Genomic DNA, 26,663 nt, shown 5'->3' with positions numbered 1-26,663 from the left:
ATTCACCATCTCCACGACGTCGCTCACTGTCGCCGATGCGGTCACGTCCACTCGAGGGCGACCAGAAAAACTAGTCGTCGCAGTCCACAAGGCAAGGGCTGCGACGCTGTCGAACTGCGGAAGCCCTCAGGAAAGCCCGTCGAACGTGATAGACATGCTCGTGAATAGCGTTCGTGCATCTGCCCTTGTAGATACTGGAGCCGCCGTATCCGTGATGGACGAAAAACTTAGCCGATTACTGCGCAAAGTGACCACGCCGCTTTGCGGACTCTCCCTCCGTACAGCCAGCGCCCAAAGCATTCACCCTACAGCGATGTGCACAGCCCGCCTTAGATTCAGGACGTGATGTATGCGGTCGAATTCATCATAATTTCTTCATGCTCTCACGACGTCATCCTAGAATGGGATTTTCTCTCCCGCCACGACGCCGTCATTCATTGTGCACAAGCAGAAATAGAACTCACGCAATTCTCTTCTTTGACACCGGCCGACAGTCCATCTGCTGCAAGCAAGTTACTCGTCAGAGACGACACTCAAGTGCTTGCAAACTCGTCCGTGGCGGTGTCGCTCTACTGCGCAAGCCTTTCTGACACTGCTGCACTCCTCTTGCCATCTCACCGTGTTTTCATAAGAAAAAGCTTGCTGGTTCCTTTCGCGACCGTGCAACTCACTCACGGCAGCACCACTACTTTTGTTGTGAACTCGTCTCCCTACAGCGTTATGTTGGTGCGAGGGGAATGTCTCGGCAGCGTGGAACGCATCGAAGATGCGCAAGTTATGGATCAACCCGATGACATGCACAGCTCAAGTTCCTGTAAGCTTAGTGCTGTTTCGACATCTGCTTCATCATCCGATGATGTATTCGGTCCCTCCATACCGGACAACCTTACGCCGGGCCAGCGTTCCCAGGTTTTAAGCCTGTTGGAAGAATTCCGCTCTTCTTTCAATGTCGCTCAACCTTCCCTCGGCCGCACATCCACCGCTACGCATCGCATCGACACAGGCGCACAGCCACTGCTGCAGCAACGTCCATATCGCGTATCCCCCACAGAACGCCGTGTAATCAACGAGCAAGTCGATGACATGCTTCGCCGCGATGTTATTCGCCTCTCTAGCAGCCCCTGGGCATCTCCTGTCGTTCTCGTCACGAAGAAGGACGGTTCTGAGCGGTTCTGTGTGGACTACCGACGCCTCAACAAGATCACTCGTAAGGACGTGTACCCACTACCGCGGGTAGATGATGCGATTGACAGCCTGCAAGGAGCAGAATTCTTTTCATCCCTCGATTTACGCTCAGGGCACTGGCAAGTACCTATGGCTGAGGACGCTCGACCGAAGACCGTTTTGTCACCCCCGACAGCTTGTACGAATTCAACGTCATGCTGTTTGGGCTCTGCAATGCGCGAGCCACCTTTGAGCGCATGATGGATACTGTTCTGCGTGACCTGAAATGGCACACGTGCCTGTGCTACCTCGATGATGTCGTCGTTTTTGCTCCGGACTTTTTGACGCATCTTCAACGCCTTCGGCATGTTTTAACGCGTCTGAGAAACGCCAGTCTGCAACTGAACCTAAAGAAGTGCCGATTTGCAGCTCGGCAGCTGACAATACTCGGCTACGTCGTGTCCAAGGACAGAATTCTCTTAGATCCAGCCAGGCTTTGGGTCGTGAGAGAGATCCCCAAGCCGACATCCGTCAAAGAACTGCGCAGTTTTGTAGGACTGTGTTCTTACTTTCGGTGCTTCATTCGAAACTTCGCGACTATCATATCGCTGCTGACGAAGCTTCTCGGAAGTAATGGGCCTCTCCATTCGTGGTCATCACAGTGCGACGACGCTTTCACAACACTTCGTCGTTTATTGACATCGCCCCCCATACTCCGCCACTACGACCCGACGGCCCCTACAGAGATACACACGGATGCCAGTGGTGTCGACCTTGGCGCTGTCCTTGCGCAGCGCAAACCAGCGTTCCCGGAATATGTCGTGGCCAGCCGTACGCTTACGAAAGCCGAGACTAATTACACAGTCACCGAGAAAGAATGTTTGGCAATCGTCTGGGCCCTTGCAAAGTTCCGACCTTATTTGTATGGTCGCCCATTTGATGTCGTCACCGACCATCACGCACTATGCTGGTTGTCGTCATTGAAAGATCCCTCAGGCCGTCTTGCCCGGTGGGCACTGCGCCTGCAAGACTATGACATCCGCGTGCTGCACCGCAATGGAAGGCAACATGCTGACGCGACGCCCTGTCACGCTGACAACAATGCCTGACAATGCCTGACGACCATGCCAACAACTCAGCATCTCACTTTGCCATTTCTTCGATTAGCATTCATACCATTGCTACTGAACAGCGCAAGGATCAATGGATTGCCTCACTGATAGACTTGCTGACTGATCCATCCACTCCATCCACTCGCGCGTTGCGTCGTCAAGCCCACCATTTCGCCCTTCGCAACGACCTCCTACACAGGCGCAATTACAACGATGACGGCCGCCAGTGGCTACTAGTCATACCTTGCAGTCTCCGCTCTGACATATGCGAATTCTTTTATTCTGATCTGCAATGTGCGCACTCCGGGGTATCGAAGACTTACTACCGTATTCGCCAACGGTACTTTTGGCGCGGCATGTACCGCTACGTGCAGAAATTCGTTCGCTCCTGCATAGATTGTCAGCGCCGCAAAGCTTCAACGCACCTGTCGCCGGTAGGTCTGCAACCTCTACCTTGCCCTGCCAGGCCCTTTGGGGGCGTTGGCATCAATTTGTATGGGCCACTTCCACTAACGTCGGCTGGTAACCGCTGGGCCATTGTCGCTGTGGACCACCTCACGCAATACACCGAAACGGCCGCTCTTCCCGCGGCTACAGCGAGCGATGTGGCCTCCTTTCTGCTCCAACGATTCATTCTGCAACACGGTCCACCCCAGGAAATGCTCAGTGACCGAGGCCGTGTCTTCCTGTCTGAAGTCGTTGAAGCCATTCTCAAAGAGTGCAACGTTGTTCACTGCAAAACTGCTGCTTACCACCCGCAGACGAATGGCCTCACCAAACGCTTCAACCATACGCTCGGCGACATGCTCTCCAAGTACGTCGCCGCCGATCACACAAATTAGGATTCCATTCTACCCTTCGTCACCTACGCATATAATACCGCCCCTCAGAGCACTACTGGCTTTTCACCTTTCTTTTTATTATATGGAAGGCACCCGTCACACACTATCGACACGATACTTCCGTACAGGCCAGATCCGTATGAGTGGGCACCTATTTTTGCTACAGCCAAGCTTGCTGAAGAGTGTCGAGAGCTTGCAAAGACCTTTACTGCACATGATCAAGAGCGGCAAAAAAGCATTTGTGCTGACGCCAGCACTACTTCGCCCACATTCTTCCCTGGAGCGCTCGTCTGGCTCTCGATCCCTACCACTGCAACTGGCCTATCTGCAAAACTATTGGCCAAATACGAAGGCCCCTACCATGTCGTCAAATGCACTTCCCCAGTCAACTACTTGATTGAACCCATCGAACCATCTTCGGACATGCGCCGTCGAGGACGCGACATTGTTCACGTGGAGCGCCTCAAGGCCTACCATGACCCGCTCATTGTAACCAGCTGTTAGGTCGCCAGACGGCTCCCTTTTCGTACCCGGGGTAGTTGTGGTAAAGCCTTTGAACAGTGGGTCGTCCTCTCCAGCGCCTTCTAGTGGGTCGCCCTTTCCATAAGAAGAAGAGCAGCTCGTGCAGAGTCTGTCCCAGCATTGACTGTCGCTGTCATGAATCATTGCGGAGTGTCCGCCAATAAACCTCTTAACAATTATAGCACTGCATCTTGATTCTCTTGATGATAAATGCAGCACTTTGCGAAAGAGCAGTGTAAAAGCTGTAATTTTTATCATTTGAGACTTCATTCACCATCTTACTGCCACTCAACACCACTGCGTCTTAAGGGCACCGGGTAGGCCCTATACAGTTCAACCGTTTCATCAGACACATGCACTGGGGTGGAATTCATCTTTATATGAGGTCTCTTTTATAAACAGGATTCCACGAATGCTTTTTCTTATCAACACCTATTTCAAAACAGGCACACTTGTGTCTCTTATACCAGTGTGTCTCTTACACCAGTTTGTCTCTTATACCAGTGTTTCTTATAAAGGGATTCGACTGTATGACCCATGCATTTTTCATCATTTTAAGATAACCATTTTTAGTGACTGCAAGAAATATACGCATAATCCATACATAATTTTTTTTCAAACTTTCTGCCATTTAATTGAAGCATACATAATAAAATCTGGACAACATTAGAATTTTTGTGAAATTTTCACCACTAGAATGAAGGAAATTGTAAATTGAAGGGCTTGTTTCTCTTTGTTAGACACCATAATAATGAGAACTAACAGACAGTAATGACAGAAAAAGTAAAGGGGCTGTTATTAGAAGTAATTGTAATGCAATTGTAATGTAAACATGGAGAAAGAAAAGTTGACAAAAAGATTACTTGCCATCAGCAAAATCTAGACCTGTGACTTTCAAATAACGTGTCTGATCCTCTACCACTAAGCTACGGTGGTGGTCATCCCTCCATCCTCTTTTATAGGGCATATATGTGCGTTTAAATGTGGGAGCTTCAGAGGGATTATTTATCAGTTGGCCATCTTGTAATAAGATTACGTACTACGTGACGCCAACACAGGCAAGAAGAGTGTTCCACACTTTCCACAACAGGTGGTGCTGACTGACTCTGCCATGGGTAAATGCACATATATACCCTATACAGTGGACAGGGGGATGACTGCCATCATAGCTCAGTGATAGAGCATCGGACGCATTATTCTAAGGCCGCAAGTTTGGATCCCGCCAGTGGCAAGTTATCCTTTCATCCGCTTTTCTTTCTTCACATTTGCAAAACAATTACTTCCAATAACAACCCCTATACTTTCCCTGGCATTTTTGTCTGTTACTTCTTATCACCACTAGCCTAACTTTTGAATTAATTGGCATCTTTGTATATTTGTAACACAAAAATTGTAAAGCGCATAACTTCAACTCTGCTTCAGTAGCAGTATGCAAATGAGTTTTGCAAATGAGTTAGTAACCTTTCCGCAAGGTGGGGGAAGGGTTACTGAAATACTGCAAGTATTCATGCAGAATACAAGAAAAAATGATCAACTGGTTATGTTGAAATACATATAAAATAATGGTACCTAAGTAATAAAAATATGGTTTTGAAATAATCAAGTATAAAGTTAGAAAATGGCTGAAAAGTGATTGTTGTGTAGTGTGACTGTGGCCGCTAGGTTTGGCGGCAACAGGAAAGACAGCTACGAACATGTGAAGTGTGGCCGCTCCACCTGGCGGCGTTGAAGTGGTCCTGAGTTGTTTTTGATACGCATGTTCTCAGTTGGTGTTTGCCGGCGGAGTGTGGCCTGGCGTAAATAAACGTTCGTGTTCCTCAACCCACAATCTGTAACACTGGCGACGAGGATGGGATAGGTCGGCATGACGTCCAGCGCGGCAATGGAGGACGGGCGGAACCCCGGACAACGGGAGGCCTCCAGCAATGGCTCCCTCGAGCAATTCAACTTGTCACAGCCGGACGAGTGGGAAGACTATGCTCAGCGGTTCGAATTCTTCCTGGAGGCGCAGGGCATTACGGACGCTGGAAAGAAAAGGTCGACGTTTCTCAGCCGTTGCGGGGCCGCGACGTTCCAGTTGGCCAAGGCCCTCGTCGCGCCGGACCAGCTGAAAGATACGCCGTACGAGGACATCATCGCTGCCCTTCGAAATCATCTTTTGCCGAAACCATCGGAATTGGCGCGGCGATACGAGTTCCATCGCAGAGAGCAAGCAACCGGTGAGTCCGTCGCTGCATACCTCGCGGCTGCGAACGACTGCACAGCACTGCAACTTCGTTGACCTTGATAAGGCACTCCGAGACCGTTTCGTTTTTGGCCTGAGGAACGATAAAGCTAAACGGCGCATTTTGGCGAAAAAAGAAGTGTCGCTCGCCTGCGCCGTCGAGGAAGCTACCGCCGCTGAGGCCATCGACCGTGAGGCCAGCCAGTCGCGACTAAGCGCAACCGCGCCGCGTACCGAGCCAGTGCACCAAGGAACGGTCGCCGACTGTGGAGAGGACCAGGACGGCCTCGAGGAATGTGTTCGTCAGTTACGTGCAGACACCAGTCAACGCAGGGACGCAGGACTGGGGGGCGGATCTTGTGCCGGTTGTGGGGGGCCGCACGAAAGCCGGTTGTGTCGTTTCCGTGATGCCCAATGCCGAGGTTGTGGAAAAACAGGGCACATAGCCAAGGTCTGCCGGTCTCAACGGAAGCGGGACCGCCGTGCAAATTTTGAGACAAGCGGCAGGACGGACAATTCGCGGACCACTCCGCGTGCGAGTACCTCGTACTGCGACAACCTCACGGAGACCGCCATCCACGATGTGCCCCAGCCCGGGACAAAGAAGATTCACGTTGCTGTCGAAATCGAAGGTGTGGAATGCGAGATGGAGGTGGACTCGGGATCCACGTTTTCACTCATCTCCGAGGCTACGGCCAGGCAAATCTTCCCGAATGGGCGCATCCCGAAGTTGAAGCAACTCGACGTCGTTATGAAGGACTATCAGGGAAACTGCATAGCAGTGCAAGGGATGGCCACAGTTACAGTAAAATTCAGGGGTTTTGCTGGCCCACTGAAACTTGTCATTGTCAAAGGGCAGCGTCAAAGCCTCCTTGGACTAGACTGGTTTCCAGCATTAGGAATTAAGGTCACCGGAGTGCATCGCATGGACGAACTGGCCACGGCATTTGACAAGCTGTTTGAGGAGTTTGCTGTTGTCTTTGACGGGGGACTGGGGTGCTACAAGGGACCACCTGTGAAGTTGGCCTTGAACCCGGAGGTGGTGCCAGTCCGCCTAAAGGCAAGGAGGGTGCCCTTTGCACTGCGCCAAAAGATCGATGCCGAGCTTGACAAGCTGCCAGGGTGTTCTGGAGCCAGTGGACTGCGCGGAGTGGGAAACCCCTATTGTCACACCATTGAAGGGAAATGGAGACATCCGCATCTGTGCAGACTACAAGTGTACCATTAACAAGGCCCTCCAGCAGCATGCATATCCGGTGCCGGCGGTCAGCCACGTATTGGCTTCTCTCTCAGGCGGAACCATTTTTGCAAAGCTCGACTTGGCCCAGGCTTACCAGCAGCTGCCTGTCACCGATGAGTCTGCAGCAGCACAGACCATCATAACGCATCGTGGGGCGTTCAGGGTACGCCGATTGCAGTTTGGTGTCAGTGTCGCACCTGGCATCTTTCAAAATCTAATGGAAACCCTCCTACGTGGAATACCAGGTGTAATTCCATATTTTGATGATGTGCTAATTGCAGGGGCGTCAGGTCAAGAATTGCTCTCTCGCCTTCGCGAGGTCCTTCGCCGTTTCCAGGATGCTGGGCTGAAGGTAAAAAGAGAGAAGTGCCAGCTGGGTGTCGCCCAAGTCGAGTTCTTGGGGTTTCGAATAGACGCCGAGGGCATCCATCCGACCCCAGAAAAAACACAGGCCATTCTTGGTGCACCCCGCCCGTCAAACAAGACCGAACTCCAGGCATTCCTGGGACTGGTGAACTTCTATCATGCGTTCTTGCCACACAAGGCCACTGTTGCGGAACCACTACACCGACTTTTAGACAAGAAGGCCACCTTTGTGTGGGGCCAAACACAACAAAGAGCGTTTGAAAGCGTGAAAAAACTCTTGGCATCCAATCAAGTCTTGACGCATTATGATGAGAAGCAACCTCTCATCCTTGCCTGTGATGCGTCTCCATACGGAATAGGAGCTGTGTTGAGCCACCGATTGCCCGGCGGCACAGAAGCACCGGTCGCCTTTTATTCAAGGACCCCGTCGAGTGCAGAGCGAAACTATGCACAGATCGATAAGGAGGCACTTGCCGTGGTTGCAGGCGTCAAAAAAGTTTCACGACTACTTGTTTGGCCGGCCTTTTCAGATCCAGACGGACCACAAGCCACTGCTCGGGTTGTTCACGTCTGACCGCCAGGCACCACAGATGCTGTCTCCGCGGATGCTGCGCTGGTCTATCTTCCTGAATGGATACCAACATACGCTGCTCCACCGGGCTGGGAGGCACTTGGGCCATGCGGACGGCCTCAGCAGACTGCCCTTACAGCACCAGTGCCACGATGACCCCTCTCCCGCAGAGGTTGTCATGCTCCTGGATGCGCTGCCAGAACCACCCCTCCATGCAGCAGACATTGCCACCCACTCTGCCAAAGATCGCACCCTTTCACGTGTTCTTAACTGGGTCTGGAAAGGGTGGCCAAGGGGCAGCATGGGCCCAGAGTTTTCTGCCTTCACATCAAGGCAGCACGAACTGACTGCCCACAAGGGTTGCCTACTCTGGAGTGACCGTGTGGTGATTCCACAAAAGCTGCGGTTCCGGGTGCTGGAAGCACTGCATTCTGGGCACCCTGGTATTATCCGGATGAAGGCACTTGCCCGCAGCTATGTGTGGTGGCCAGGCATGGATGCTGCCATCGAAGAATGGGTCCGATGCTGCTCCTCTTGTCAGGAGACGCGGCCAGAGATGCCTCGAGCAAACGTCCACCCTTGGGAGGCGTCTCGGAACTCATGGTCCCGCCTCCATATGGATTTTGCCGGTCCCTTTCAAGGGCAGACCTTCTTAATCGTCGTGGATTCGTATTCAAAGTGGCTGGAGGTCATCCCAACAGACTTAAGTTGGAACTCTCACATAACTAACATATGCGCTGCCGCTTTCCGTAAACTTTGTTTATTACGACACAAACTCAAAACCGCTCCCTCTGAGGTTAAATACTTAGCATATACTTCTATAGTTAGACCTAAACTTGAATATGCCTGCGTTATTTGGGATCCTCACACTAAAACCAATATCGAATGCCTCGAAAGAATTCAAAGAAGGGCCGTCCGCTTTATTTATGGTATGTACGGTCCAACAGACTCCGTTTCTGCCCAGATGGAACGACATGGTATCCCAACATTAGAATCACGACGTAAATCATTTAGGCTAAAATTACTGCACCAAATGGTAAACCGGAAGCTCTTATTTGATCACAGCCCCTACATTAGTCGCCTGGAAACACGGCGCGGTCGTCATTCACACTCCCTTGCCTTAACTCCGTTTTTCTCTAAAACTAATCTCTTCAAATTTTCGTTTTTCCCGCGCACAATCTGTGAGTGGAACAATTTACCCTTTGCCGCCCTGCTATCGACAGATTCTATTGACGCACATGTTTTCCTGAGGATGTAAGAATGTTTTGCAGTTTTTCTTTCTCTTACTTTCAGTGCCTTGTTGTTTCCCTTTGATTCCCTTTGCGATTCACACATTCCCACCTAAATCATCGCTGTTACGATAAGTTTGGTTGCATTGTTGTTGTATGTGTGTGATGATTGAATTATTGTATGCTGTGTGATGTTTGGCTTGATTGCCTTACTGCCTGTACCATTCCTGCTTGGGCTCCATGCCTGCAGTATCTTGTAAATAAAAATAAATAAAATAAACATCCTCTATGACGTCACAGACAGTAATCAGTGCATTACGAAAACTGTTTGCCACGCATGGTCTCCCAGACACCATTGTCTCAGACAACGGAGCTCAGTTTAAGTCCACAGAGTTTCGAGAGTTCCTGGACAGCAATCTGATCCGCCAGGTAACTTCGGCACCATTCCACCCATCTACGAATGGCCAGGCAGAAAGGATGGTACGCACTACCAAGGAAGGCCTATCTCGCATCATCCAGGGGAACTGGGCACGGCGCCTGGCAGATTTCACACTGCAGCAGCACGTAACCCCACACACAACTACGGGGCGATCCCCGGCCGAGCTCCTGATGGGCCGCAAGTTGTCAACGATGTTGGACCACCTGCACCCTGATCGGGCCCCAGAGAAGTCCACACGGTTGGCAGATTCCCCGTCCAAACCACGCACGTTTCAGACTGAAGACCCTGTCTTCACACGTAACTATGCTCAGGGGCCTCTGTGGATTCCAGCAGTGATCTCCCGTGCAACAGGACCAATATCTTATGAGGTCACGGCCCCTGATGGTCGAGTACTGCGCAGGCATGTGGACCAACTCCGTCGCCGGACGGTCAGGCCTACCCGAACGGCGGGTGCAGAACTGGAAAGACCGCAGCCTGAAAGACGACCAATGTCAACGTCTACCCCTGAAGGCTCGAGTTCTGTCCCGGTGGCCCTTGAAGGCTCGAGTTCGGCCCCTGTGGAGCCAGACGCACCTGGGGAGCAGCCGACTCCTGTGGTTAGCAGTGTGCCCTCACAGGAGGGCGGAACCGTTCCACTGACTGTCCCAGTGGAGGCAAATGGCGAGCCTTTAGTGCCACCACTGTGCCTTCGTCGCTCGCAGCGTGCTCGGGGAACCCCGCACTATCTAAGAGACAACGTACTGGCCCTGGCTGACTGCTGAGTTCAAACTTGGAGGGGAGGGGTGTTGTGTAGTGTGACTGTGGCCGCTAGGTTTGGCGGCAACAGGAAAGACAGCTACGAACATGTGAAGTGTGGCCGCTCCACCTGGCGGCGTTGAAGTGGTCCTGAGTTGTTTTTGATACGCATGTTCTCAGTTGGTGTTTGCCGGCGGAGTGTGGCCTGGCGTAAATAAACGTTCGTGTTCCTCAACCCACAATCTGTAACAGTGATCAACTTTGTCAGAAACACTGTTGAAATATTTTATTTAGTAGCTACTAACATAGTAACCATTGTCACAGTAAATTTTTCACTTTAGAACCTCTTGTATTGTTTTCTTTACTTTAAATTTTTCACTTTAGAACCTCTCGTATTGCTTGCTTTACTTCTTTTGTGGATGTCATACAGCTCCATCCACAATGTATTGTTGAGTGTGGCCAACGTCTAGCGAAATTACTATAGTTTTCAATCCTAACTATTTCATAATTTTGGCTCATGCAAAAAATACTACCATTTTTAAATGCAACTGAGTGAGTGAGTGACAACTTTTATTCAATCAAAAGGGTGAGGGAGTCCGCAAGAACAATATCGAGTGAACCTAAACGAAGACAGCAAGAACACTCTGACCCAATTTCCATTCACCCATTACATCAAGCTGTCCTCACCCGTTATTCTGTCTAACTGCATCACAAATAATAGTCATATCCACTAGCCCATGCCCGTTGTGACCATGCATGCGATTTGCCTTGAAGGAAGCTAAAAAGGTTGAGAGTTTCAATAATGAAGAGCTTGCTGGATCTTAGCTCTGGCATCCATTTGCATTTACAAGAGAACTGTACGGGTTGTCGCAAAACTTACGCTTGCAGAAGACCTTCTTTTCCTCAGCATCTAAATGCACCGACGAGAGCACGACAAACACAAGGGGTAATGAAGCTAAAAGTGTTTGAACCGATGTGCTCCCAAAACGGAGTGTGAATATAAAGGCACACAGTGTCTTCGAACTGCCTTGGAACATACCGGACAATTTTCTATACACAGCTGACTAGACAAGTATTTTGACTTTCATACATCAAGTGTTTTTTAGAGAAACAGACTGTAATCACAGAGCACATATGAAGGGCTTAATCTATGGTGCCTTTTCACTGACTACTTGCTTTGAAAAAAAAAAAAAAACTGGCTTTGAGTCATGAAAAAAATGCTGTTTAAGCAAAGCATGAATGTGGGGAATTCGCAAACTGGGACACCTTTGTCAAATTGCAGAAAAGAAAAAATTAAAAATAAATTTTTTTCAGCTTTTGTCGCAGCCTGTGCCTTTACGACAAAAAATACTCTGACCCCATGCCTTATTACGTATCACCAAGACTAACACCACCGCATGCCCGTGACGAGAAGTAGTTCGCCACAAAATCAGTTGGCAACTGGCCATTCATCCTTTGCAATGTGACAAGTGAGTTTATATTAACAAGACATCCTGTCCTATGTGCCGCACTGGTATACCACAGCAGCCCAGGTATGTGTGACAGGCTATTCCCAACCTGTAAATAAAAAGAAATTTCACACGTCCTATGAATTGTGGCAATCAATTTCATTGAGGGTGCTCTCGTCATCACCTCCATAGCTTGGTGATAGCTCTTGCTTTCATTAAACTGCAATACGAAGAACACAAACAGTTCATTGAGGAAGGGAAAGTTGTGAAAATCACATGGTTCTGTGCCTCCAGCTCGCAAAACTTTATCCCAAGTCAACCCTGCTAAAAACGCACCTGCCGATATTGCCACCTTCCTTCCTCAAGTTTTGTTATCGCAATGTTACACTGTACGTAACTCTCAGCATTGTTCTGATAAACAAGAGTTCATTACCCCATTTTTGAACAGTTGAATGTATTTTTGATGCATTGTCAACGTGCGATGGCTACACACAAGCGTGAGCAGGGATGCCATAATCACAGAGGCAGTGATGCTACTGGCTTAGGCTGCTTTGGAGCAGCTTTTGGAGCAGCTAAAAATGCGCTTTGGAGCACAATAACTGCCTTTCCGAGCAGATAATGCTAGAGTCAATTTTAAGACACCTATTACGTTCATGAAGGAATCCGTAAACTGGGGTTGTGTTGAGCCGACGTTCCAACAAGTGGTCTTGTCTTCCTCAGAACAGAACTGCTCTGTTCTAGCCTTGAGAAAGACAAGTCCGCTTGTCAAAACGTCGGCCTGACACCCTGTCCCCCTCAATCCCTCTTTACGAATTCTTTCATTGCAAGGTTCAATCCACCCCTTCCTTGTTCAATGTCGTTCAATGTCACAGTAATGTCCAAAAGTCGGCTTTGCCGCAATGCATAAATGCTATGGGGTGAAGTAGATAAAAAAAAAAAATCGAAGGGGCTGGTATTATTGGAGCCAGGTGATGTCTCACGAATAAGCACTAGAAATGCTCGGAGGCGTGATGGTGGCAATGCGGCAAATATACCAATAAGAGTTAAATCACTTTATGATAAATATCTTCAGCTAACTGCTTGTTACGGCATCTGGCGCAGTTATTGGCGTACTGCATGTCGCCGTCCACGCAGCTTTTCTATGCGAATTGGCTAAGTGCGCCGCACTGATGTGATGCCTTCACGAATGAAAGCAGCTCCCCATTGCCGCGCCCGTGTGCGATCAGGTACAGAGTGGGCATCAAGAACACTTTTTTTATGACAAACATGGCGTATGAAAGCGCCCCGGTAGGAACGGCGTCAGCTGTGTAGGCTTAGTGCTTCACATAACTAGAAACGATAGGTCTCGTGTGGCAGCAAGTGCTACACGACGCCAGAGATTTTCATATCGTGGCGCATCTTCCAAGTGCATACACGCACTGTAGAGGTCCGAACAAGTATTCCTCTATTCTGTCACACCCTTTATGTTCTCCGTCATCGTTTCCACAAGCTCCATGCGATAAAATCCGCAACTTATTCCACGTTTCGCTGGTATCGGCAGCGCTCATCACGCGACACATATTTGCAAATGAACATCAGCAGGCCCTGAATGTATTTACGACAGCCTGAGCGTGCACCGAAATGCCTGATAAGTGTACTCTAGGAGGCATTGAAGCTATTTCAGATGGGGCTGTGGCAATTTGATCACTTGAGCCAAATAAGAAGTCATGAATCTTCTTTCGCACGATTTTCCAGTCCCTAGAAAGTCTGAAAAATCGGGTATTCACTGTGTCCCAACCATCCATGGTGCCAACGGAGACATTTAGGTACGCAAGTGCACCACGATGTCATTTTGAAGGGAAGAACCTCAAGTAGTTTCCTTTCTGAAAGTCGGAGCACGCCCTTTGGCGCAAGTTGGGTGCAGGCTTGCCAAATTTTGAGGAAATGTAGCAGCATGTAGCAGCCAGGGTGATTCGACACAGTTCGGCTCAATAGGCGCAGCGGTAGCATCACTACAAAGGCGCATGCAGGGTACATGTGTTCCTGTCCCCTCTCCCCTTTCCATGAAAGCGCCGAACCCTTACACCAGCCGGGAGCATTGTGTGTTCCAGTGCTGTTCATAGTAGTTCTGAACTGAGTGTTTTGAGAGAAGCAGGCTGGCATTGTTACCTTACTCGTTTCGGGCGTGTGTAATGTGACCTCTAGTTTATGGCGCAGATGCTAGACGTCTTTCGATTTGGTTAAAGACCTTAGTGGTGACATTTCGGCTCAGTATCCCTTAATTGAAGAGTCTACAATATATGATAATCGATATGAAAATATTTCCACACACTGTGCTAATCGAGTCTGCCTTCCCCTTTGGCGCCTCGTTCTCCAAGCTTTTCCGAGCGCTGGCCCGGTGTGGCTTGAGCGTCAAGACATGGCCTCCATGGCCTCTCCGCCAGGCCTCTTTCCGTGCATCGGTTGTCCACGCACGAAGACGTATGTCCAAACTTGCCCGAACAATGCCTCCCCGTCGCGTCATGCCAGCACACTTCACGGTGCTTCGTCGATCCTTATTGATCGCCCGTAAGACACCCTTCCCAGTAGCTTGCGTTCAAAGGCCTGCACGGGAAGTAGAAGTGCTGCTTTTGCTCGGCTGCTGCCCTTTGTGTAATAGCCTTAGCACCCGACAGCAAGCACACACTCGATCGGTCTTACGGAGTTCCCTGCCGGCCCGCAAGCCTGTGTTTGTTGCACTGTGCTGTATCTTGGGTAAATAAACCGATGCTTGTTGACGACTTGCCTCAAAAGCCATCTCTGTGCCATGTCCGAGAGACGAAGAACCTGGCGGTAACGTCTTTGTGCGCAACGGCAGTGGCGAGTGCCGTGTCCCTTCTCAGTCGCTTCGTAGGGTAAGCCGTTAGCGAACTTATCTCCCCAACACATGGGACTATTTCAGTACATTAATAAAGCTTCTCTTGGTACTTAGGTGGAAACTGCAGCGTAAACCAAGACAGACCCCAAAAAATAGATGAGACAAGGGTTGTCGATGACGCAAAACAGCCATATTCCGTGCCTCATTAAGGCTTTCACATTCATAAATAGCCAAGCCCGCATATAACAGCCCCACTTAAAACAAACTTTTGCATAAAATGAACGATACCTGCGTGACTGTGGAATATACATTATTTCAATGGCACAAAATCGCACTTACAATGAACGTCTTTGAGCATTGTCGATCGGTTGCAGCGAACGGAGTCGGCACTTCGACGACTTCCCGGGTCATCACTTCATCATCAGCCATCATACCACCAGTAATCCATCGGGCAAGTGCCCATAGATTCTTATTGTTAAACGCCGACCCTGCCTCCGCAGCCCTCCAGGTGTTGCTCTCTCCAACCATTTTTTGTCATGCACCCCTCCGTCGTTTGTCGCCCCCCCTCCTCTGAGTACCCCACATCGCCAGATGAGGCCTGTGTTTTCCCAATGCCACCAATCTTTCAAAGACTGGTCGGCCAACTAGTCTATCCTCAGTTTTTGATCCCTAGTTTTGTAACACGAACGTTGGCGTCGCTGGCCTGGAGTGGCCAGACCATTTGCCAACATCTTTGGCCATCAACTGTACCCGATTGTTTGCGTCTGTCTTGTCTGCATTGGTGTCGTATCTCGTTCCAGTGCACGTGTTTGCGCATCTCCACCAACTTTGATATTTCCCGATTCATTTCGTGTTTAGGACCTGTTCTCGCTCACTTCGCACTGGGCTCAGCATGCTCTCCGCACAGGTTTGGAAGCGTAAAAACTGCTTTTACACAGAACAAATAGTGAATTATCAAAGTCGGAAGGACCATGCAAGTCTACCGGTGCCAAAATGCGATTCTTTGACCTCTGTACGAGGAGACCGCTCTCCCAAATTTTTTATTGCACAAGTTGCGCATTTCGTGGACTCTGCAAGCAAGCTACCCGACCTGCCTTCTTCCCACGTGTTTTGGTATTCAAGGTCAGCTTACCGCCGCATGCTCACCTCTTATCACTCCACCGCAGCTTATTCCCGTGTCTCTTGCAAGTCTACTCTCCTCTCTTTATCGCAACTCCGCCCGTCTCCACCGCTCTGCGATGCCAGCCGGCAGCCACACTGGCCCGAATTTAGAAGTTTCGTTCTCTGACTAGAAAGGAGCCCAGAGCAGTTCCATGTGTGTTATCTTCTACGTCGTGTGTGCACATCAGTTGGTGTGCGTGTGTGGTCAGGATTGAAGATGGGAGGACTTTCGCGTTTTTTTCTGCCGCTCAACAAAACATCAAAGGTGTAACCACATGGGTAGGACGTAATCTGCGCAATAAAGACTTATTATGGGTGCCGCTTTGTGGAGCACTTGCTCATATCTGTTGACCTCCCAGCAGTCAACTTGTCGTATCGTGCGTCCCGGTGATCAGATGGATATGGTGATGGCTACATGTGTGCGAAACTGTTTTTGCGAGGCTGACTTCGTCGATGTCAGACCCGACGACGCGCCTGAAGCTTCCAAACAGGACCACTTCGGTGGTGATTTGTGGCAGCGTGTTGTCAACTCTGACATCAGCGGACGTGTGGGACATTTGCTGCAATGAATTGATTATGGCCGATAATGATGCCGACAATGCGGAACCGTGCACGGATTAGGGCATTGTGAATGAAGTGCAAGGCAAGAGTGATTTGGAGGAATCGAATGGCGAGAATGACAAAACTTTGTAGCCAGTGCCCACAAGCGTGCCTGTAGCAATTGGCTACATTATTAGCCTCAGGCAGCTTGTATATGTCATGGGCCTCGGCCAAGAGACCGCTGCCACTTAAAATAAACTCGAGACCTTCCTTATCGCTTCTGCTATTCAAAACACATTACGATCTTTTTGTGGAAAAAAATTTGTGTTTCCACTGGCAACTTTTTTTCAAAGCTGTACTTCATTTATTACGAACTTGGAGATAGAGCATATGAATGCTGTGTCATTATAAGTGGGCCTTACTGCATATTAATAGCAGCATCTATCAACACCAGGTAAGACAAACAACTTTCCATGTGTAATGGTTGATAATGACTCACTGGCCGGGGCTCCCCTGAGTATCGGCGGTTGTAGTCATTGATGTCTCGAAGCAGGCGAGCTCTTTCCTCACGCTGTGCATCCGTTTCATCTGGCAAGTGTTGGTCTTGGAAACAGCGCAGCATCACAGACACCTGCACAAGCACACCACTGCATTATAGAAGCGTGTTGGGATAGTTCGAAATATACGCCCCATTATTGTGAGTACTTGTATGATTGTGGACGTCTTAAAAAATTAGTGGCACCTATTTAGAGCTGCATATGACATTCCTGCAGTCCAAAGAAACAACAAACAAAACCATACACCAGTTTTTTTTTTGTTTTTTTTTTTGCGACCTCCACTTGTTACTGCTGTACGAATTCCCTGAATTTCGAGGTTGCCAAATCGGCCAATCCACATTTGAATTTGCAAAGTCGCTCAAAGGATTTTACAGGCACTGCAAATGCATGTGGAGTTCATCATTGTTCGCACAGTGGCATGGTTCCAAATGGTGCTTTTATTGAACCAGCAGTGCCTATATTCACTGTGAGCAATGTAGGTGATGTAATGACGTGGACATGGGCCGGGCATGTAGCGCGTTGAAAGGATAACCGCTGGTCATAAGAGGAACTAACTGGATTCCCAGAGAAGGCAAGTGGGTTAGAGGGACTCAGGAAGTTCAGTGGACAGATGAGATTAAGCAGTTTGCGGGTATAAAATGGCAGGAGCAAGCACAGGACCGAGTACATTGGCAGAACATGGGAGAGGCCATTGTCCTGCAGTAGACGTAGTCAGGCTGATGATGATGATGATGTACTGACGTGCCCTTGGTAATGATTTATTCATCAAACCCAACTTTTTCTTCATGTAGCAGCGATGTCCTATGCCTTCGCCACACGTGCCCTGCGTCACATCCTCCTCTTCAGTTTTCATCACACTTCTGCGGCCGCCTTCAGTAGGTAGATGTTGTAGAGGATGTCTGACTTGCAGGCCACTGGACAGCGGTATCATAAAAAAGCGCGCAATACCCGAAAACACCTTAACAAGGGCTTCTTTTCACCTGAAATGCCTTCATAACACAACCCGTCTTCCATGTGACAGGCAGCATATTTAAATCTTCTATCAGGATGAGATCCTCGGGTTGTACGTTTGACAATGGCAAAAGCTCTCTGTGTGAGCAGCACGCAGAAACAGAATAGATTTATTCTTCCACAGATTCCGCAATAGGTGTTCCTGATGCTGTGCTCTTTTTCGGAGATGAGAGGCAGCAGCACTGAGGACAACAATTTTTAGGGGGCTTTATGGTCTAGGGCAGTCGTACCCAGCACAGCATATCCCCAGACGGACAGACGAACGCTTCGCCCCCCTCATCATCATTCACTTCGTGGTTATGGTGCGATTTTTTCCATTCTGTGGGCAGAGTGATGAGACCCTTGCAAACTAAGAAGTGGGATGGTGTAAGAGCGTCTGTTGATGTGACACCATCTTCCAAGTGCATGAGCCGATGACAGTTAACTGCCGCTTCGACTTCCGTTAGTGCAATGAGCAGTTCGTAACGGAAGCTGCTACGTCTGAGGCAACGACTGAGTGCTTCATTAATGGTGTGGATGATGCATTCCCAAAAGCCTCCCTACTACGGTGCACATTTGAACTACCGTATATCAGAGCAGTGCACCGCTGCCAGCCGTTTTAGCTCACCCCGTTTGCGCCACCGTCGAAGTTCCAACAGAGACACTGTCGTCGCTGCTGCACAATAATTTGCGCCGCGCCGCCGTTTGCTATATTTTAACCCGACTGGGCGATCTGGGCACAAAAAAGCACCACCTCACCTTCTTTCCTGCAACTTAAAGATTTCTGAGAGGGTCATTTGCAGTGTTGTGACAGCTATCTTGTTTTGGTGTTTGCGTGTGCAGCAGGTGTATATTAATCTCAACATACACAGTCGAGAGTGTTATTCTCTCTTGGCGTTTCTCGTTCTTTTGGCGCCCTTTGTGATGCCAGAACAGTGACTCGCATGTGACATGATTAGGGCGTATATTCTAGAATGGTCCCTACACGAGAAACATGAGTTGTAAATTGTTTTCTACTGCGATTTGCCATACACTTGCCACACGCCGCCTCCGTTCTTCGTCGCGTCTTGCAGTATTATCATGCACGATGAACTAGTGATTTCAGTGCATTCTGAGAGTTTTCAATTGCGCAAGTGGAAATAAGAAGAGTATAGCCGAGTAGTTCGAAATCCTGATGGGCTCATTGCTTAGCACTCACACTGCATACATGCTTTATGAAGACATAAATGTCCAAGAACCTGTAAGAATTGTAGTAAAGACAGTGTAGTGCAGAGTATTCAAAAAGCAAAACCAATGAAAAAGGCTCCGAATTATTTTACTCTCTCAACAGACGAATTTTTTACGGCGAAGACAACGCAGCTCTCCATAACAAATACCAGCTCGTTTCGATGGTTTTTGTATATTTTTTTATAGCGAGAAGAATTCTATAGCTTTCACCAACCTTGTCATGTTCCGTAAGAAGTCCAAATTAATTACTTTTGTACGCATACTGTATGCTGTTCCTGTGGATAAAATCTCACAAACATTATAGCGAGGAGCACTGCTGAAGCATAGATGAAACAATCTGCCCATCTGATGATGATGATGGTATATTTTAGTGGCGCAAGGGCAACTCAGGCCAAAGAGCGCCAAACACACGGTTTTTGGTCGATTATATTATAAAAGTCTACTCAGGGTGGCAAAAATAAAAGAGTAATGTATAGGACTTAAACTTAGGTGTAGTGACTATGTGTGATGGGTTTAAAACGGGCTATGCTCATGAGTTTTACAAAGTCATGCCGTGTCGTCAACAGCCCTTGTCAAGACAAGGAGTGCGTGCTGCATGACATATGATAAAAAAATCTCAGCGATTCCCTCAGGATTGAGAGGAGGCTGAGATTAGTGAGAATATGTTATGGAATGTAGGAAGCCTACACTAGCTAAAAACTTTAACACTACTTTCGGGGGAAACAAGGGATCATCTCCAAGAAAAAATTGTGGATGAGGCGGAATGTGACATTTGTACAGCTTTGGAAAGTGACACAGTCTTTCTGGTTCGAGGTACGAACAGGTAATTAGAACGTGAACGACAGACAGCTCATCACCACATTTTGCACAATGTGGTGCTGGAGAGTTGTTTAAAAGGTGCGAGTGTGTTGCATGTGTATGACCGATCCTGAGTCTGCACAGTGCAACCTCTTGGTGCCTGTTACGTTTTTCAGTCACATATCTTCATATTCTCGGCTTTACTAAGTGTAGTTTGTGTGCATTTGCTGCGTTCCATTCTTCTTGCCATTGTCTACGCATTCGGGATGCGATGACTGGCCTCAGGTCCTCATACGGGATGGTGTCTACGTCGACTGATGGGCGGAGTGCTGCTGACTTCGCAAGTTTGTCCGTTATCTCATTGCCAGCAATGTTGCAGTGTCCCGGAATCCAGTATAGCGTGATTTTGAGCTTAGATTTGCGGGCTGACAAGATGCATTTTCGAAGTGTATTAGTAACTGGGTTTTTGAGTATCTTAGTGGAGGACAGCGCAGTCACAGCACTGAGAGAATCTGTGTATATGATTGAGGCTGGTTCTTTCTCCTTTAAAATGTGCGTTACAGCTAAAAGTATGCCATAGCATTCTGCAGTAAATATACTGGTATGTTCGTTCATTGTTCTAGATTCAGAGAAAGCGGGACCGCGTGCCGCACATGTGACTGCGGAGGACTTGGAGGCATCAGTATAATATTCAGCACACCTGTATTTGGCCTGCAGGTACTTGAAGTGTTGATCGATTGCGACTGGGTGGCCGTTTTTTCCTACCTCTAGGAATGACACTCCACCAGTAATGATAGAAGTCAGAAAAGCTTTGGAGAGCAAGCAAAGAGGCAAAGCTGCTGGTGAGGATCAGGTAACATCTGATCTGCTGAAAGATGGAGGACAGATTGTGTTAGAAAAACTAGACACCCTGTTTACGAGGTGTCTCCTGACGGGAAGAGTACCAGAGTCTTGGAAGAACGCTAACATTATCTTAACACATAAGAAAGGAGATGATAAGGACTTGAAGAATTACAGGCCTATCAGCTTGCTCTCCGTAGTATACAAGCTATTTACAAAGGTAATTGCTAACAGAGTAAAGAAAACATTAGAATTCAATCAACCAAAGGAACAAGCAGGATTTCAAACAGGCTACTAAACAATCGACCACATTCATACTATCAATCAGGTAATAGAGAAATGCTCAGAGTATAACCAACCGCTATACATAGCCTTCATAGATTACGAGAAGGCGTTTGATTCAGTAGAAATATCAGCAGTCATGCGGACACTGCAAAATCAGGGCGTTGACGAAGCATATATAAACATCCTGGAATAAATTTACAGGGGGTCAACTACTACCATGGTGCTCCATAACGAAAGCGACAAAATACCAATCAAGAAGGGTGTAAGGCAGAGGGATACAATCTCCCCAATGCTATTTACCGCGTGCTTACAGGAGGTTTTCAGAAGCCTAGAATGGGAACAGTTAGGGATAAGAGTTAATGGAGAATACCTTAGTAACCTGCGCTTCGCCGATGACATTGCATTGCTGAGTAACTCAGGGGACGAATTGCAACTCATGATTATGGAGTTTGACAAGGAGAGCAGAAATGTGGGTCTTAAAATTAATCTGCAGAAAACGAAAGTAATGTACAACAACCTCGGAAAGGAGCAGCGCTTCGAGATAGGTAATAGTGCACTTGAAGTTGTAAAAGACTATGTCTACGTAGGGCAGGTAATAACCGCAGAGCCGAACCACGAGATTGAAGTAACTAGAAGAATAAGAATGGTGTGGAGCATATTTGGCAAGCACTCTCAAATTATGACAGGTAGATTGCCACTATCCCTCAAGATGAAAGTATATAACAGCTGTATCTTGCCGGTACTTAGCTACGGAGCAGAAACCTGGAGACTTACAAAGAGGGTTCAGCTTAAATTGAGGATGACGCAGCGAGCAATGGAAAGAAAAATGGTAGGTGTAACCTTAAGAGACAAGAAGAGAGCAGAGTGGATTAGGGAACAAACGGGGGTTAAGGATATCATAGTATAAATCAAGAAGAGGAAATGGACATGGGCTGGGCATGTAGTGCATAGACAGGACAATTGCTGGTCGTTAAGGGTAATTAACTGGATTCCCAGAGAAGGCAAGCGAGTTGGGGGGAGACCGAAAATTAGGTTCGCAGATGAGATTAAGAAATTTGCGGGTATAAATTGGCAGCAGCAAGCACAGGACCGGGTTAACTGGCGGAACATGGGAGAGGCCTTTGTCCTGCAGTGGACGTAGTCAGGCTGATGATGATGATGATGAAGGTGGAATTGAGACAGCTGTTGCACCTCTGCACCTGACATGAGTAATCACAACCATATCTATTTCACCATGAAGGCAATAGAATAAACTAAACCCAGAATGCGACAAATTACACGGGAACAGCTGAATTTAAGTAAGCGAGTTTTTTTTTCTGCTAAGACGATAGATGATTTGCTGATGCAGCTTCCACTTGCCAAGACCTCATTGATAATTCTGGTGCTATCATTAGTGTGAGTGGCCAACAGTGTTGCTTTGTCAATAAAGACATGCATTTGCATTGCGTGCCTCCCTCTAGGAAGCCATCACTGCCTCTTTTTGAATGTGCTCAAACAATTGCATGTGCAGGTATCTGCCTATCTACCTGCAGTAACTATGACCACAACAGGACACAGGTACACTGTATATGACACCCCTAGCTCATCTAACAATTATTTTGGTGTGTGAAGCATCTTAGAACCTCACAATGTCCGTCCAGCTGGCGTTGTCTAGAGCAGATGTAGCGCCGATGCATGCGAGCAAACCAAAAAATCTGTGAACAAAAAGGTTATCAAAAGGCTGGTAATTAGAAAAAACAAAATAAAAGGCCACAACACCATAAAAACACCCAAGTTTAGCTACTCATCAATCAAAGCATATCACAGAACAAAAGGTTAACAAGAACAAATAAAAAAGCAGAACAAATTAGAAGGCTACGATTAACGACCCGATGCACACTGCTTTGCCTTATCGTCAGCATTCCCTTCGTGAACATGCGTAGACTTTTTTTTTAGTTCTGTTAGAACTTATAGCCTGCATGAAAATGGCTCAACGACGGCTCATTCAGAAGTCTGACCAATCAGAACACTTTTTAATGATACCTAAGTTGAACTGGCAATTTTAGGGTCATTATGAGTGAGTATACTTATGCCCCCAGAATGGCACTCTGATGGCGCGCTGCTACATGAGACAAGTAAGCCCATTTTGGAAATAATGGTAATGGTTACCAATGTACCACAACAGGTATTTGTTATTTTAGGCAATTGTTCTTAAAGAATAATGTGTCAAAGTTACAAGCAGCGCTAAATAAAACTATGTACGAACGTGATGTCACCGTGTGTTGTGGGCATGCCCCTCACAGCTGTGAATTGCTCAGGAGTAAGAATAGCAGAGCAGTGTTTTGTTGTATAGTATGTTTTAATTGATCGGATTGATTGATTTGTGGTGTTTAACGTCCCACAACCACTATTTGATTATGAGAGACGCCGTAGTGGAGGGCTCCGGAAATTTAGACCACCTGGGGTTCTTTAACGTGCACCCAAATCTGAGTACACGGGCCTACAACATTTCCGCCTCCATCGGAAATGCAGCCGCCACAGCCGGGATTTGATCCCGCGACCTGCGGGTCAGCAGCCGAGTACCTTAGCCACTAGACCACCGTGGCGGGGATTAATTGATCGGAATATTCCTAATACAGAAAACAGTCGTTGAACTCAGCTTTGTATAATCAATTATTCTCGAGCCACTGCTACCGAGGCTAGAGCCTCTGTCACAGCTAGGAGAGTTTGGCAAGCCCACAAGTGTGCTGTGTCGTGAGAGTGACTACATGTTTCCATTTTACAACGCGTGAATGACACTTGCAGTACCTCCTCAAAGTGCACTGAAGTTGGCCCACTTGACAGAGCTATAGTAACTCCCTCCCCACAAACAAGCAGAACTCACCTGTTGCCGGCACACCGGACACCTGACTGCCCCTCTCCAGTTGCCATGGTGCCAGTAGGAGACGAGACAGCTAGCTGCAAGCACAACCCCCAATTAAGTAGGTGCAACAACTCCTCATTTGGTGCAACGATCCTGACTCAGAGGACCAAACACTATGTTTACAAAACCACGTTTTTCTTTACAGCGAAAGCTCTTATGAGATCACAACTCGAATCACGCGCAGTTGTCCACTGCCGGTGTCTGTAACCATAACACGCGAAATTAGAAAAACAAACCTAGCGTCAAAGACACAGTCGGGCTCGAAACCCAGATCTGCTGGAAGGCAAGCCCAGTATTCTACCACAGAGCTACGACGGAGCTTGTGACTTGTTGGCAAACTTGCCTTAGACAGGCTTGATGTCGAGAAAGCAATCGCGTTAATACGACTTATAAAGCGTTTTAAAACAGCGGAAGAACAAGCAGTTGTCGCACAATGCGAATAGCACAACGAGTGGGCCATCCAATGCTCCAACTCATTACAAAAGCTTGTTCTTGTTCCCTAACTAACTATGGCGCACACCCACTTCAGGAACAGTTCCTCATTGTCGTCAGCCACTGCGTGAACAATTGGCACAAAATTCCTTGCAAGTGTTTAGTGGATACCACGCTTCTCAGAAAAATGATGAAAAATAGCATACCGAATGCTGGATTACCATCCAAAGAATTTTATTATTAATGCTCTAGTGGGTATCAAGCAAGTGTGCTTGCAGTAATTACCTGATGAGTGTTTTGAAAAAGCTCTGAAAGGCTGCTCTTCTAGCTTTCGCTGTGACTGTGCAGCGACTTCCGCGCAGGCCTGGAGTTTTTTTATTTGGAAACAATCACAGCAACTAACTTGGCAAAAACATTTTTGTCAGATATGTTGTGCTAGCTCATATGCAATCAAGTTCAGCAGCATGTTACACTCACAGGCATTGAAAGAAAGAAGTGTAAACTTGAGGGCTCACTTTATTCTTTAGAGGCAATGAGAAATAACAGACAGAAATGCAGAGTATGGGGTATGTTATTAGTAGGAATGATAATGTAAATGTGAAGAAAAAAAAGTGGACGAAAAGATAACTTGCCACCAGCAGGGACCGAACCTGCCGCCTTCAAATAATTTGTCAATTCGGTTGACTGGGCGAGTCAGTGATACATGATTATCTGTCCGAGTCTAAGTAGTACGCTCTCATTTCAAAACAATTTCGAATAATGCATCTGAATAATGCATCTGATAATGCTCTCCAACGGAGTTACGATGGTACTTATCCCACTGTCCCCTTAATAGGGCATACAGTGAAACCTCATCGATACGTTTCTGCTTAGCATGATTTCTCAGTTACTATGCTCAAAATCGCAAAAACTGAAAAAATAACCCCATAGGCACCAGGTGGCCACCGTGCGGTACCAGTTGCGCTCTTTCCGAAAAGCGCTACGAGCGGCAACAGGGGCAGCACTGGCATGTCAAGCAGACGATGCAAAGAAGGCTCTCCTATTTACAACATAGCATTCATAGCGTAACAGCAGTGTTTGGCAGCAGTGTTTAACTGCTGCGTAACAGCAGTGTTTGACTTGGCAGCAGCGGCGGCAGTCTTGGAACGTCGCTTATACCTACCTTTCTACTGATCGCAGATACTATCGTCGACACGCACGTGAAGCTTGTCTTGGTGGCAACATCTTTCGCTCTTTTCCGGAAGGGCGGCGTCGGTCACAATCGTCTGTGACGTCACTTCAGGGAGCGACTGTGCCGCCAGGGCTCACAAGTATTTCAAGAGGATCATCGGCCGACGTCCTTCACTTGGCAGCAGCGGCGGCAGTCTTGGAACGTCGCTTATACCTACCTTTCTACTGATCGCAGATACTATCGTCGACACGCACGTGAAGCTTGTCTTGGTGGCAACATCTTTCGCTCTTTTCCGGAAGGGCGGCGTCGGTCACAATCGTCTGTGACGTCACTTCAGGGAGCGACTGTGCCGCCAGGGCTCACAAGTATTTCAAGAGGATCATCGGCCGACGTCCTTCACTTGGCAGCAGCGGCGGCAGTCTTGGAACGTCGCTTATACCTACCTTTCTACTGATCGCAGATACTATCGTCGACACGCACGTGAAGCTTGTCTTGGTGGCAACATCTTTCGCTCTTTTCCGGAAGGGCGGCGTCGGTCACAATCGTCTGTGACGTCACTTCAGGGAGCGACTGTGCCGCCAGGGCTCACAAGTATTTCAAGAGGATCATCGGCCGACGTCCTTCACTTGGCAGCAGCGGCGGCAGTCTTGGAACGTCGCTTATACCTACCTTTCTACTGATCGCAGGTCTGAAATTCTTTTGTAATTTTTTTTTTTTTTTTTTTTTTTTTTTTTTTTTTTTTTTACTGTCGCTGCTGCTGCCATCCAAGTGTATTGTACTGTCTTTTGCCATGACCTTATCCCGCTCAGAGGTGTACAAACTTGTGAAGGATTTAAGACATGACCTGACTGAGATGCGTCAGTCGCTCGAGAGGGAGCTGCGGAAGGAGCATCGTGAGATCAAAACTTCCCTTGATTTCATGAATAATGCTTTTGAGGATATGGCAAACCAGCTGAAAAAAATTGAAACTGAAAATGCCGAATTGAAGGCAGCCAACAGCTCCCTCACGGATGAATGCGCGCTTCTAAGAAA

General features: G+C 48.0%; 1 protein-coding gene and 1 long non-coding RNA gene across 8 annotated transcripts in view; one reads left to right on the top strand and one right to left on the bottom strand.

Annotated features, from left to right (window-relative positions):
* LOC119180921 (E3 ubiquitin-protein ligase RNF170) overlaps nt 1–26,663 on the bottom strand; it is a 139,232-nt gene that overhangs the window by 3,437 nt on the left and 109,132 nt on the right. For 5 of the 6 annotated variants that reach the window (XM_037432057.2, XM_075882837.1, XM_075882838.1 and 2 more), the window contains 2 exons: nt 23,990–24,063; nt 16,929–17,060 (listed from right to left, as the gene is read on the bottom strand). In XM_037432057.2, the coding sequence (XP_037287954.1) occupies nt 16,929–17,060; nt 23,990–24,063 (206 nt within the window). The remainder of the gene's footprint in view (nt 1–16,928; nt 17,061–23,989; nt 24,064–26,663) is intronic. The other variant, XM_075882839.1, reaches the window with a different exon arrangement.
* LOC142784459 (uncharacterized) overlaps nt 1–26,663 on the top strand; it is a 45,914-nt gene that overhangs the window by 14,086 nt on the left and 5,165 nt on the right. The window contains exon 3 of one of the 2 annotated variants that reach the window (XR_012888639.1): nt 23,911–24,086. The exons of the other annotated variant lie outside the window; for it this stretch is intronic. This is a non-coding gene — a long non-coding RNA (uncharacterized LOC142784459). The remainder of the gene's footprint in view (nt 1–23,910; nt 24,087–26,663) is intronic. 2 annotated transcript variants of the gene reach the window in all.

Source organism: Rhipicephalus microplus, unplaced genomic scaffold (assembly GCF_043290135.1).
Source record: "Rhipicephalus microplus isolate Deutch F79 unplaced genomic scaffold, USDA_Rmic scaffold_14, whole genome shotgun sequence".
Taxonomy (NCBI): domain Eukaryota; kingdom Metazoa; phylum Arthropoda; class Arachnida; order Ixodida; family Ixodidae; genus Rhipicephalus; species Rhipicephalus microplus.
Note: the sequence above shows the minus strand (reverse complement) of the source record. Positions and strands in the feature narration are given on the sequence as shown.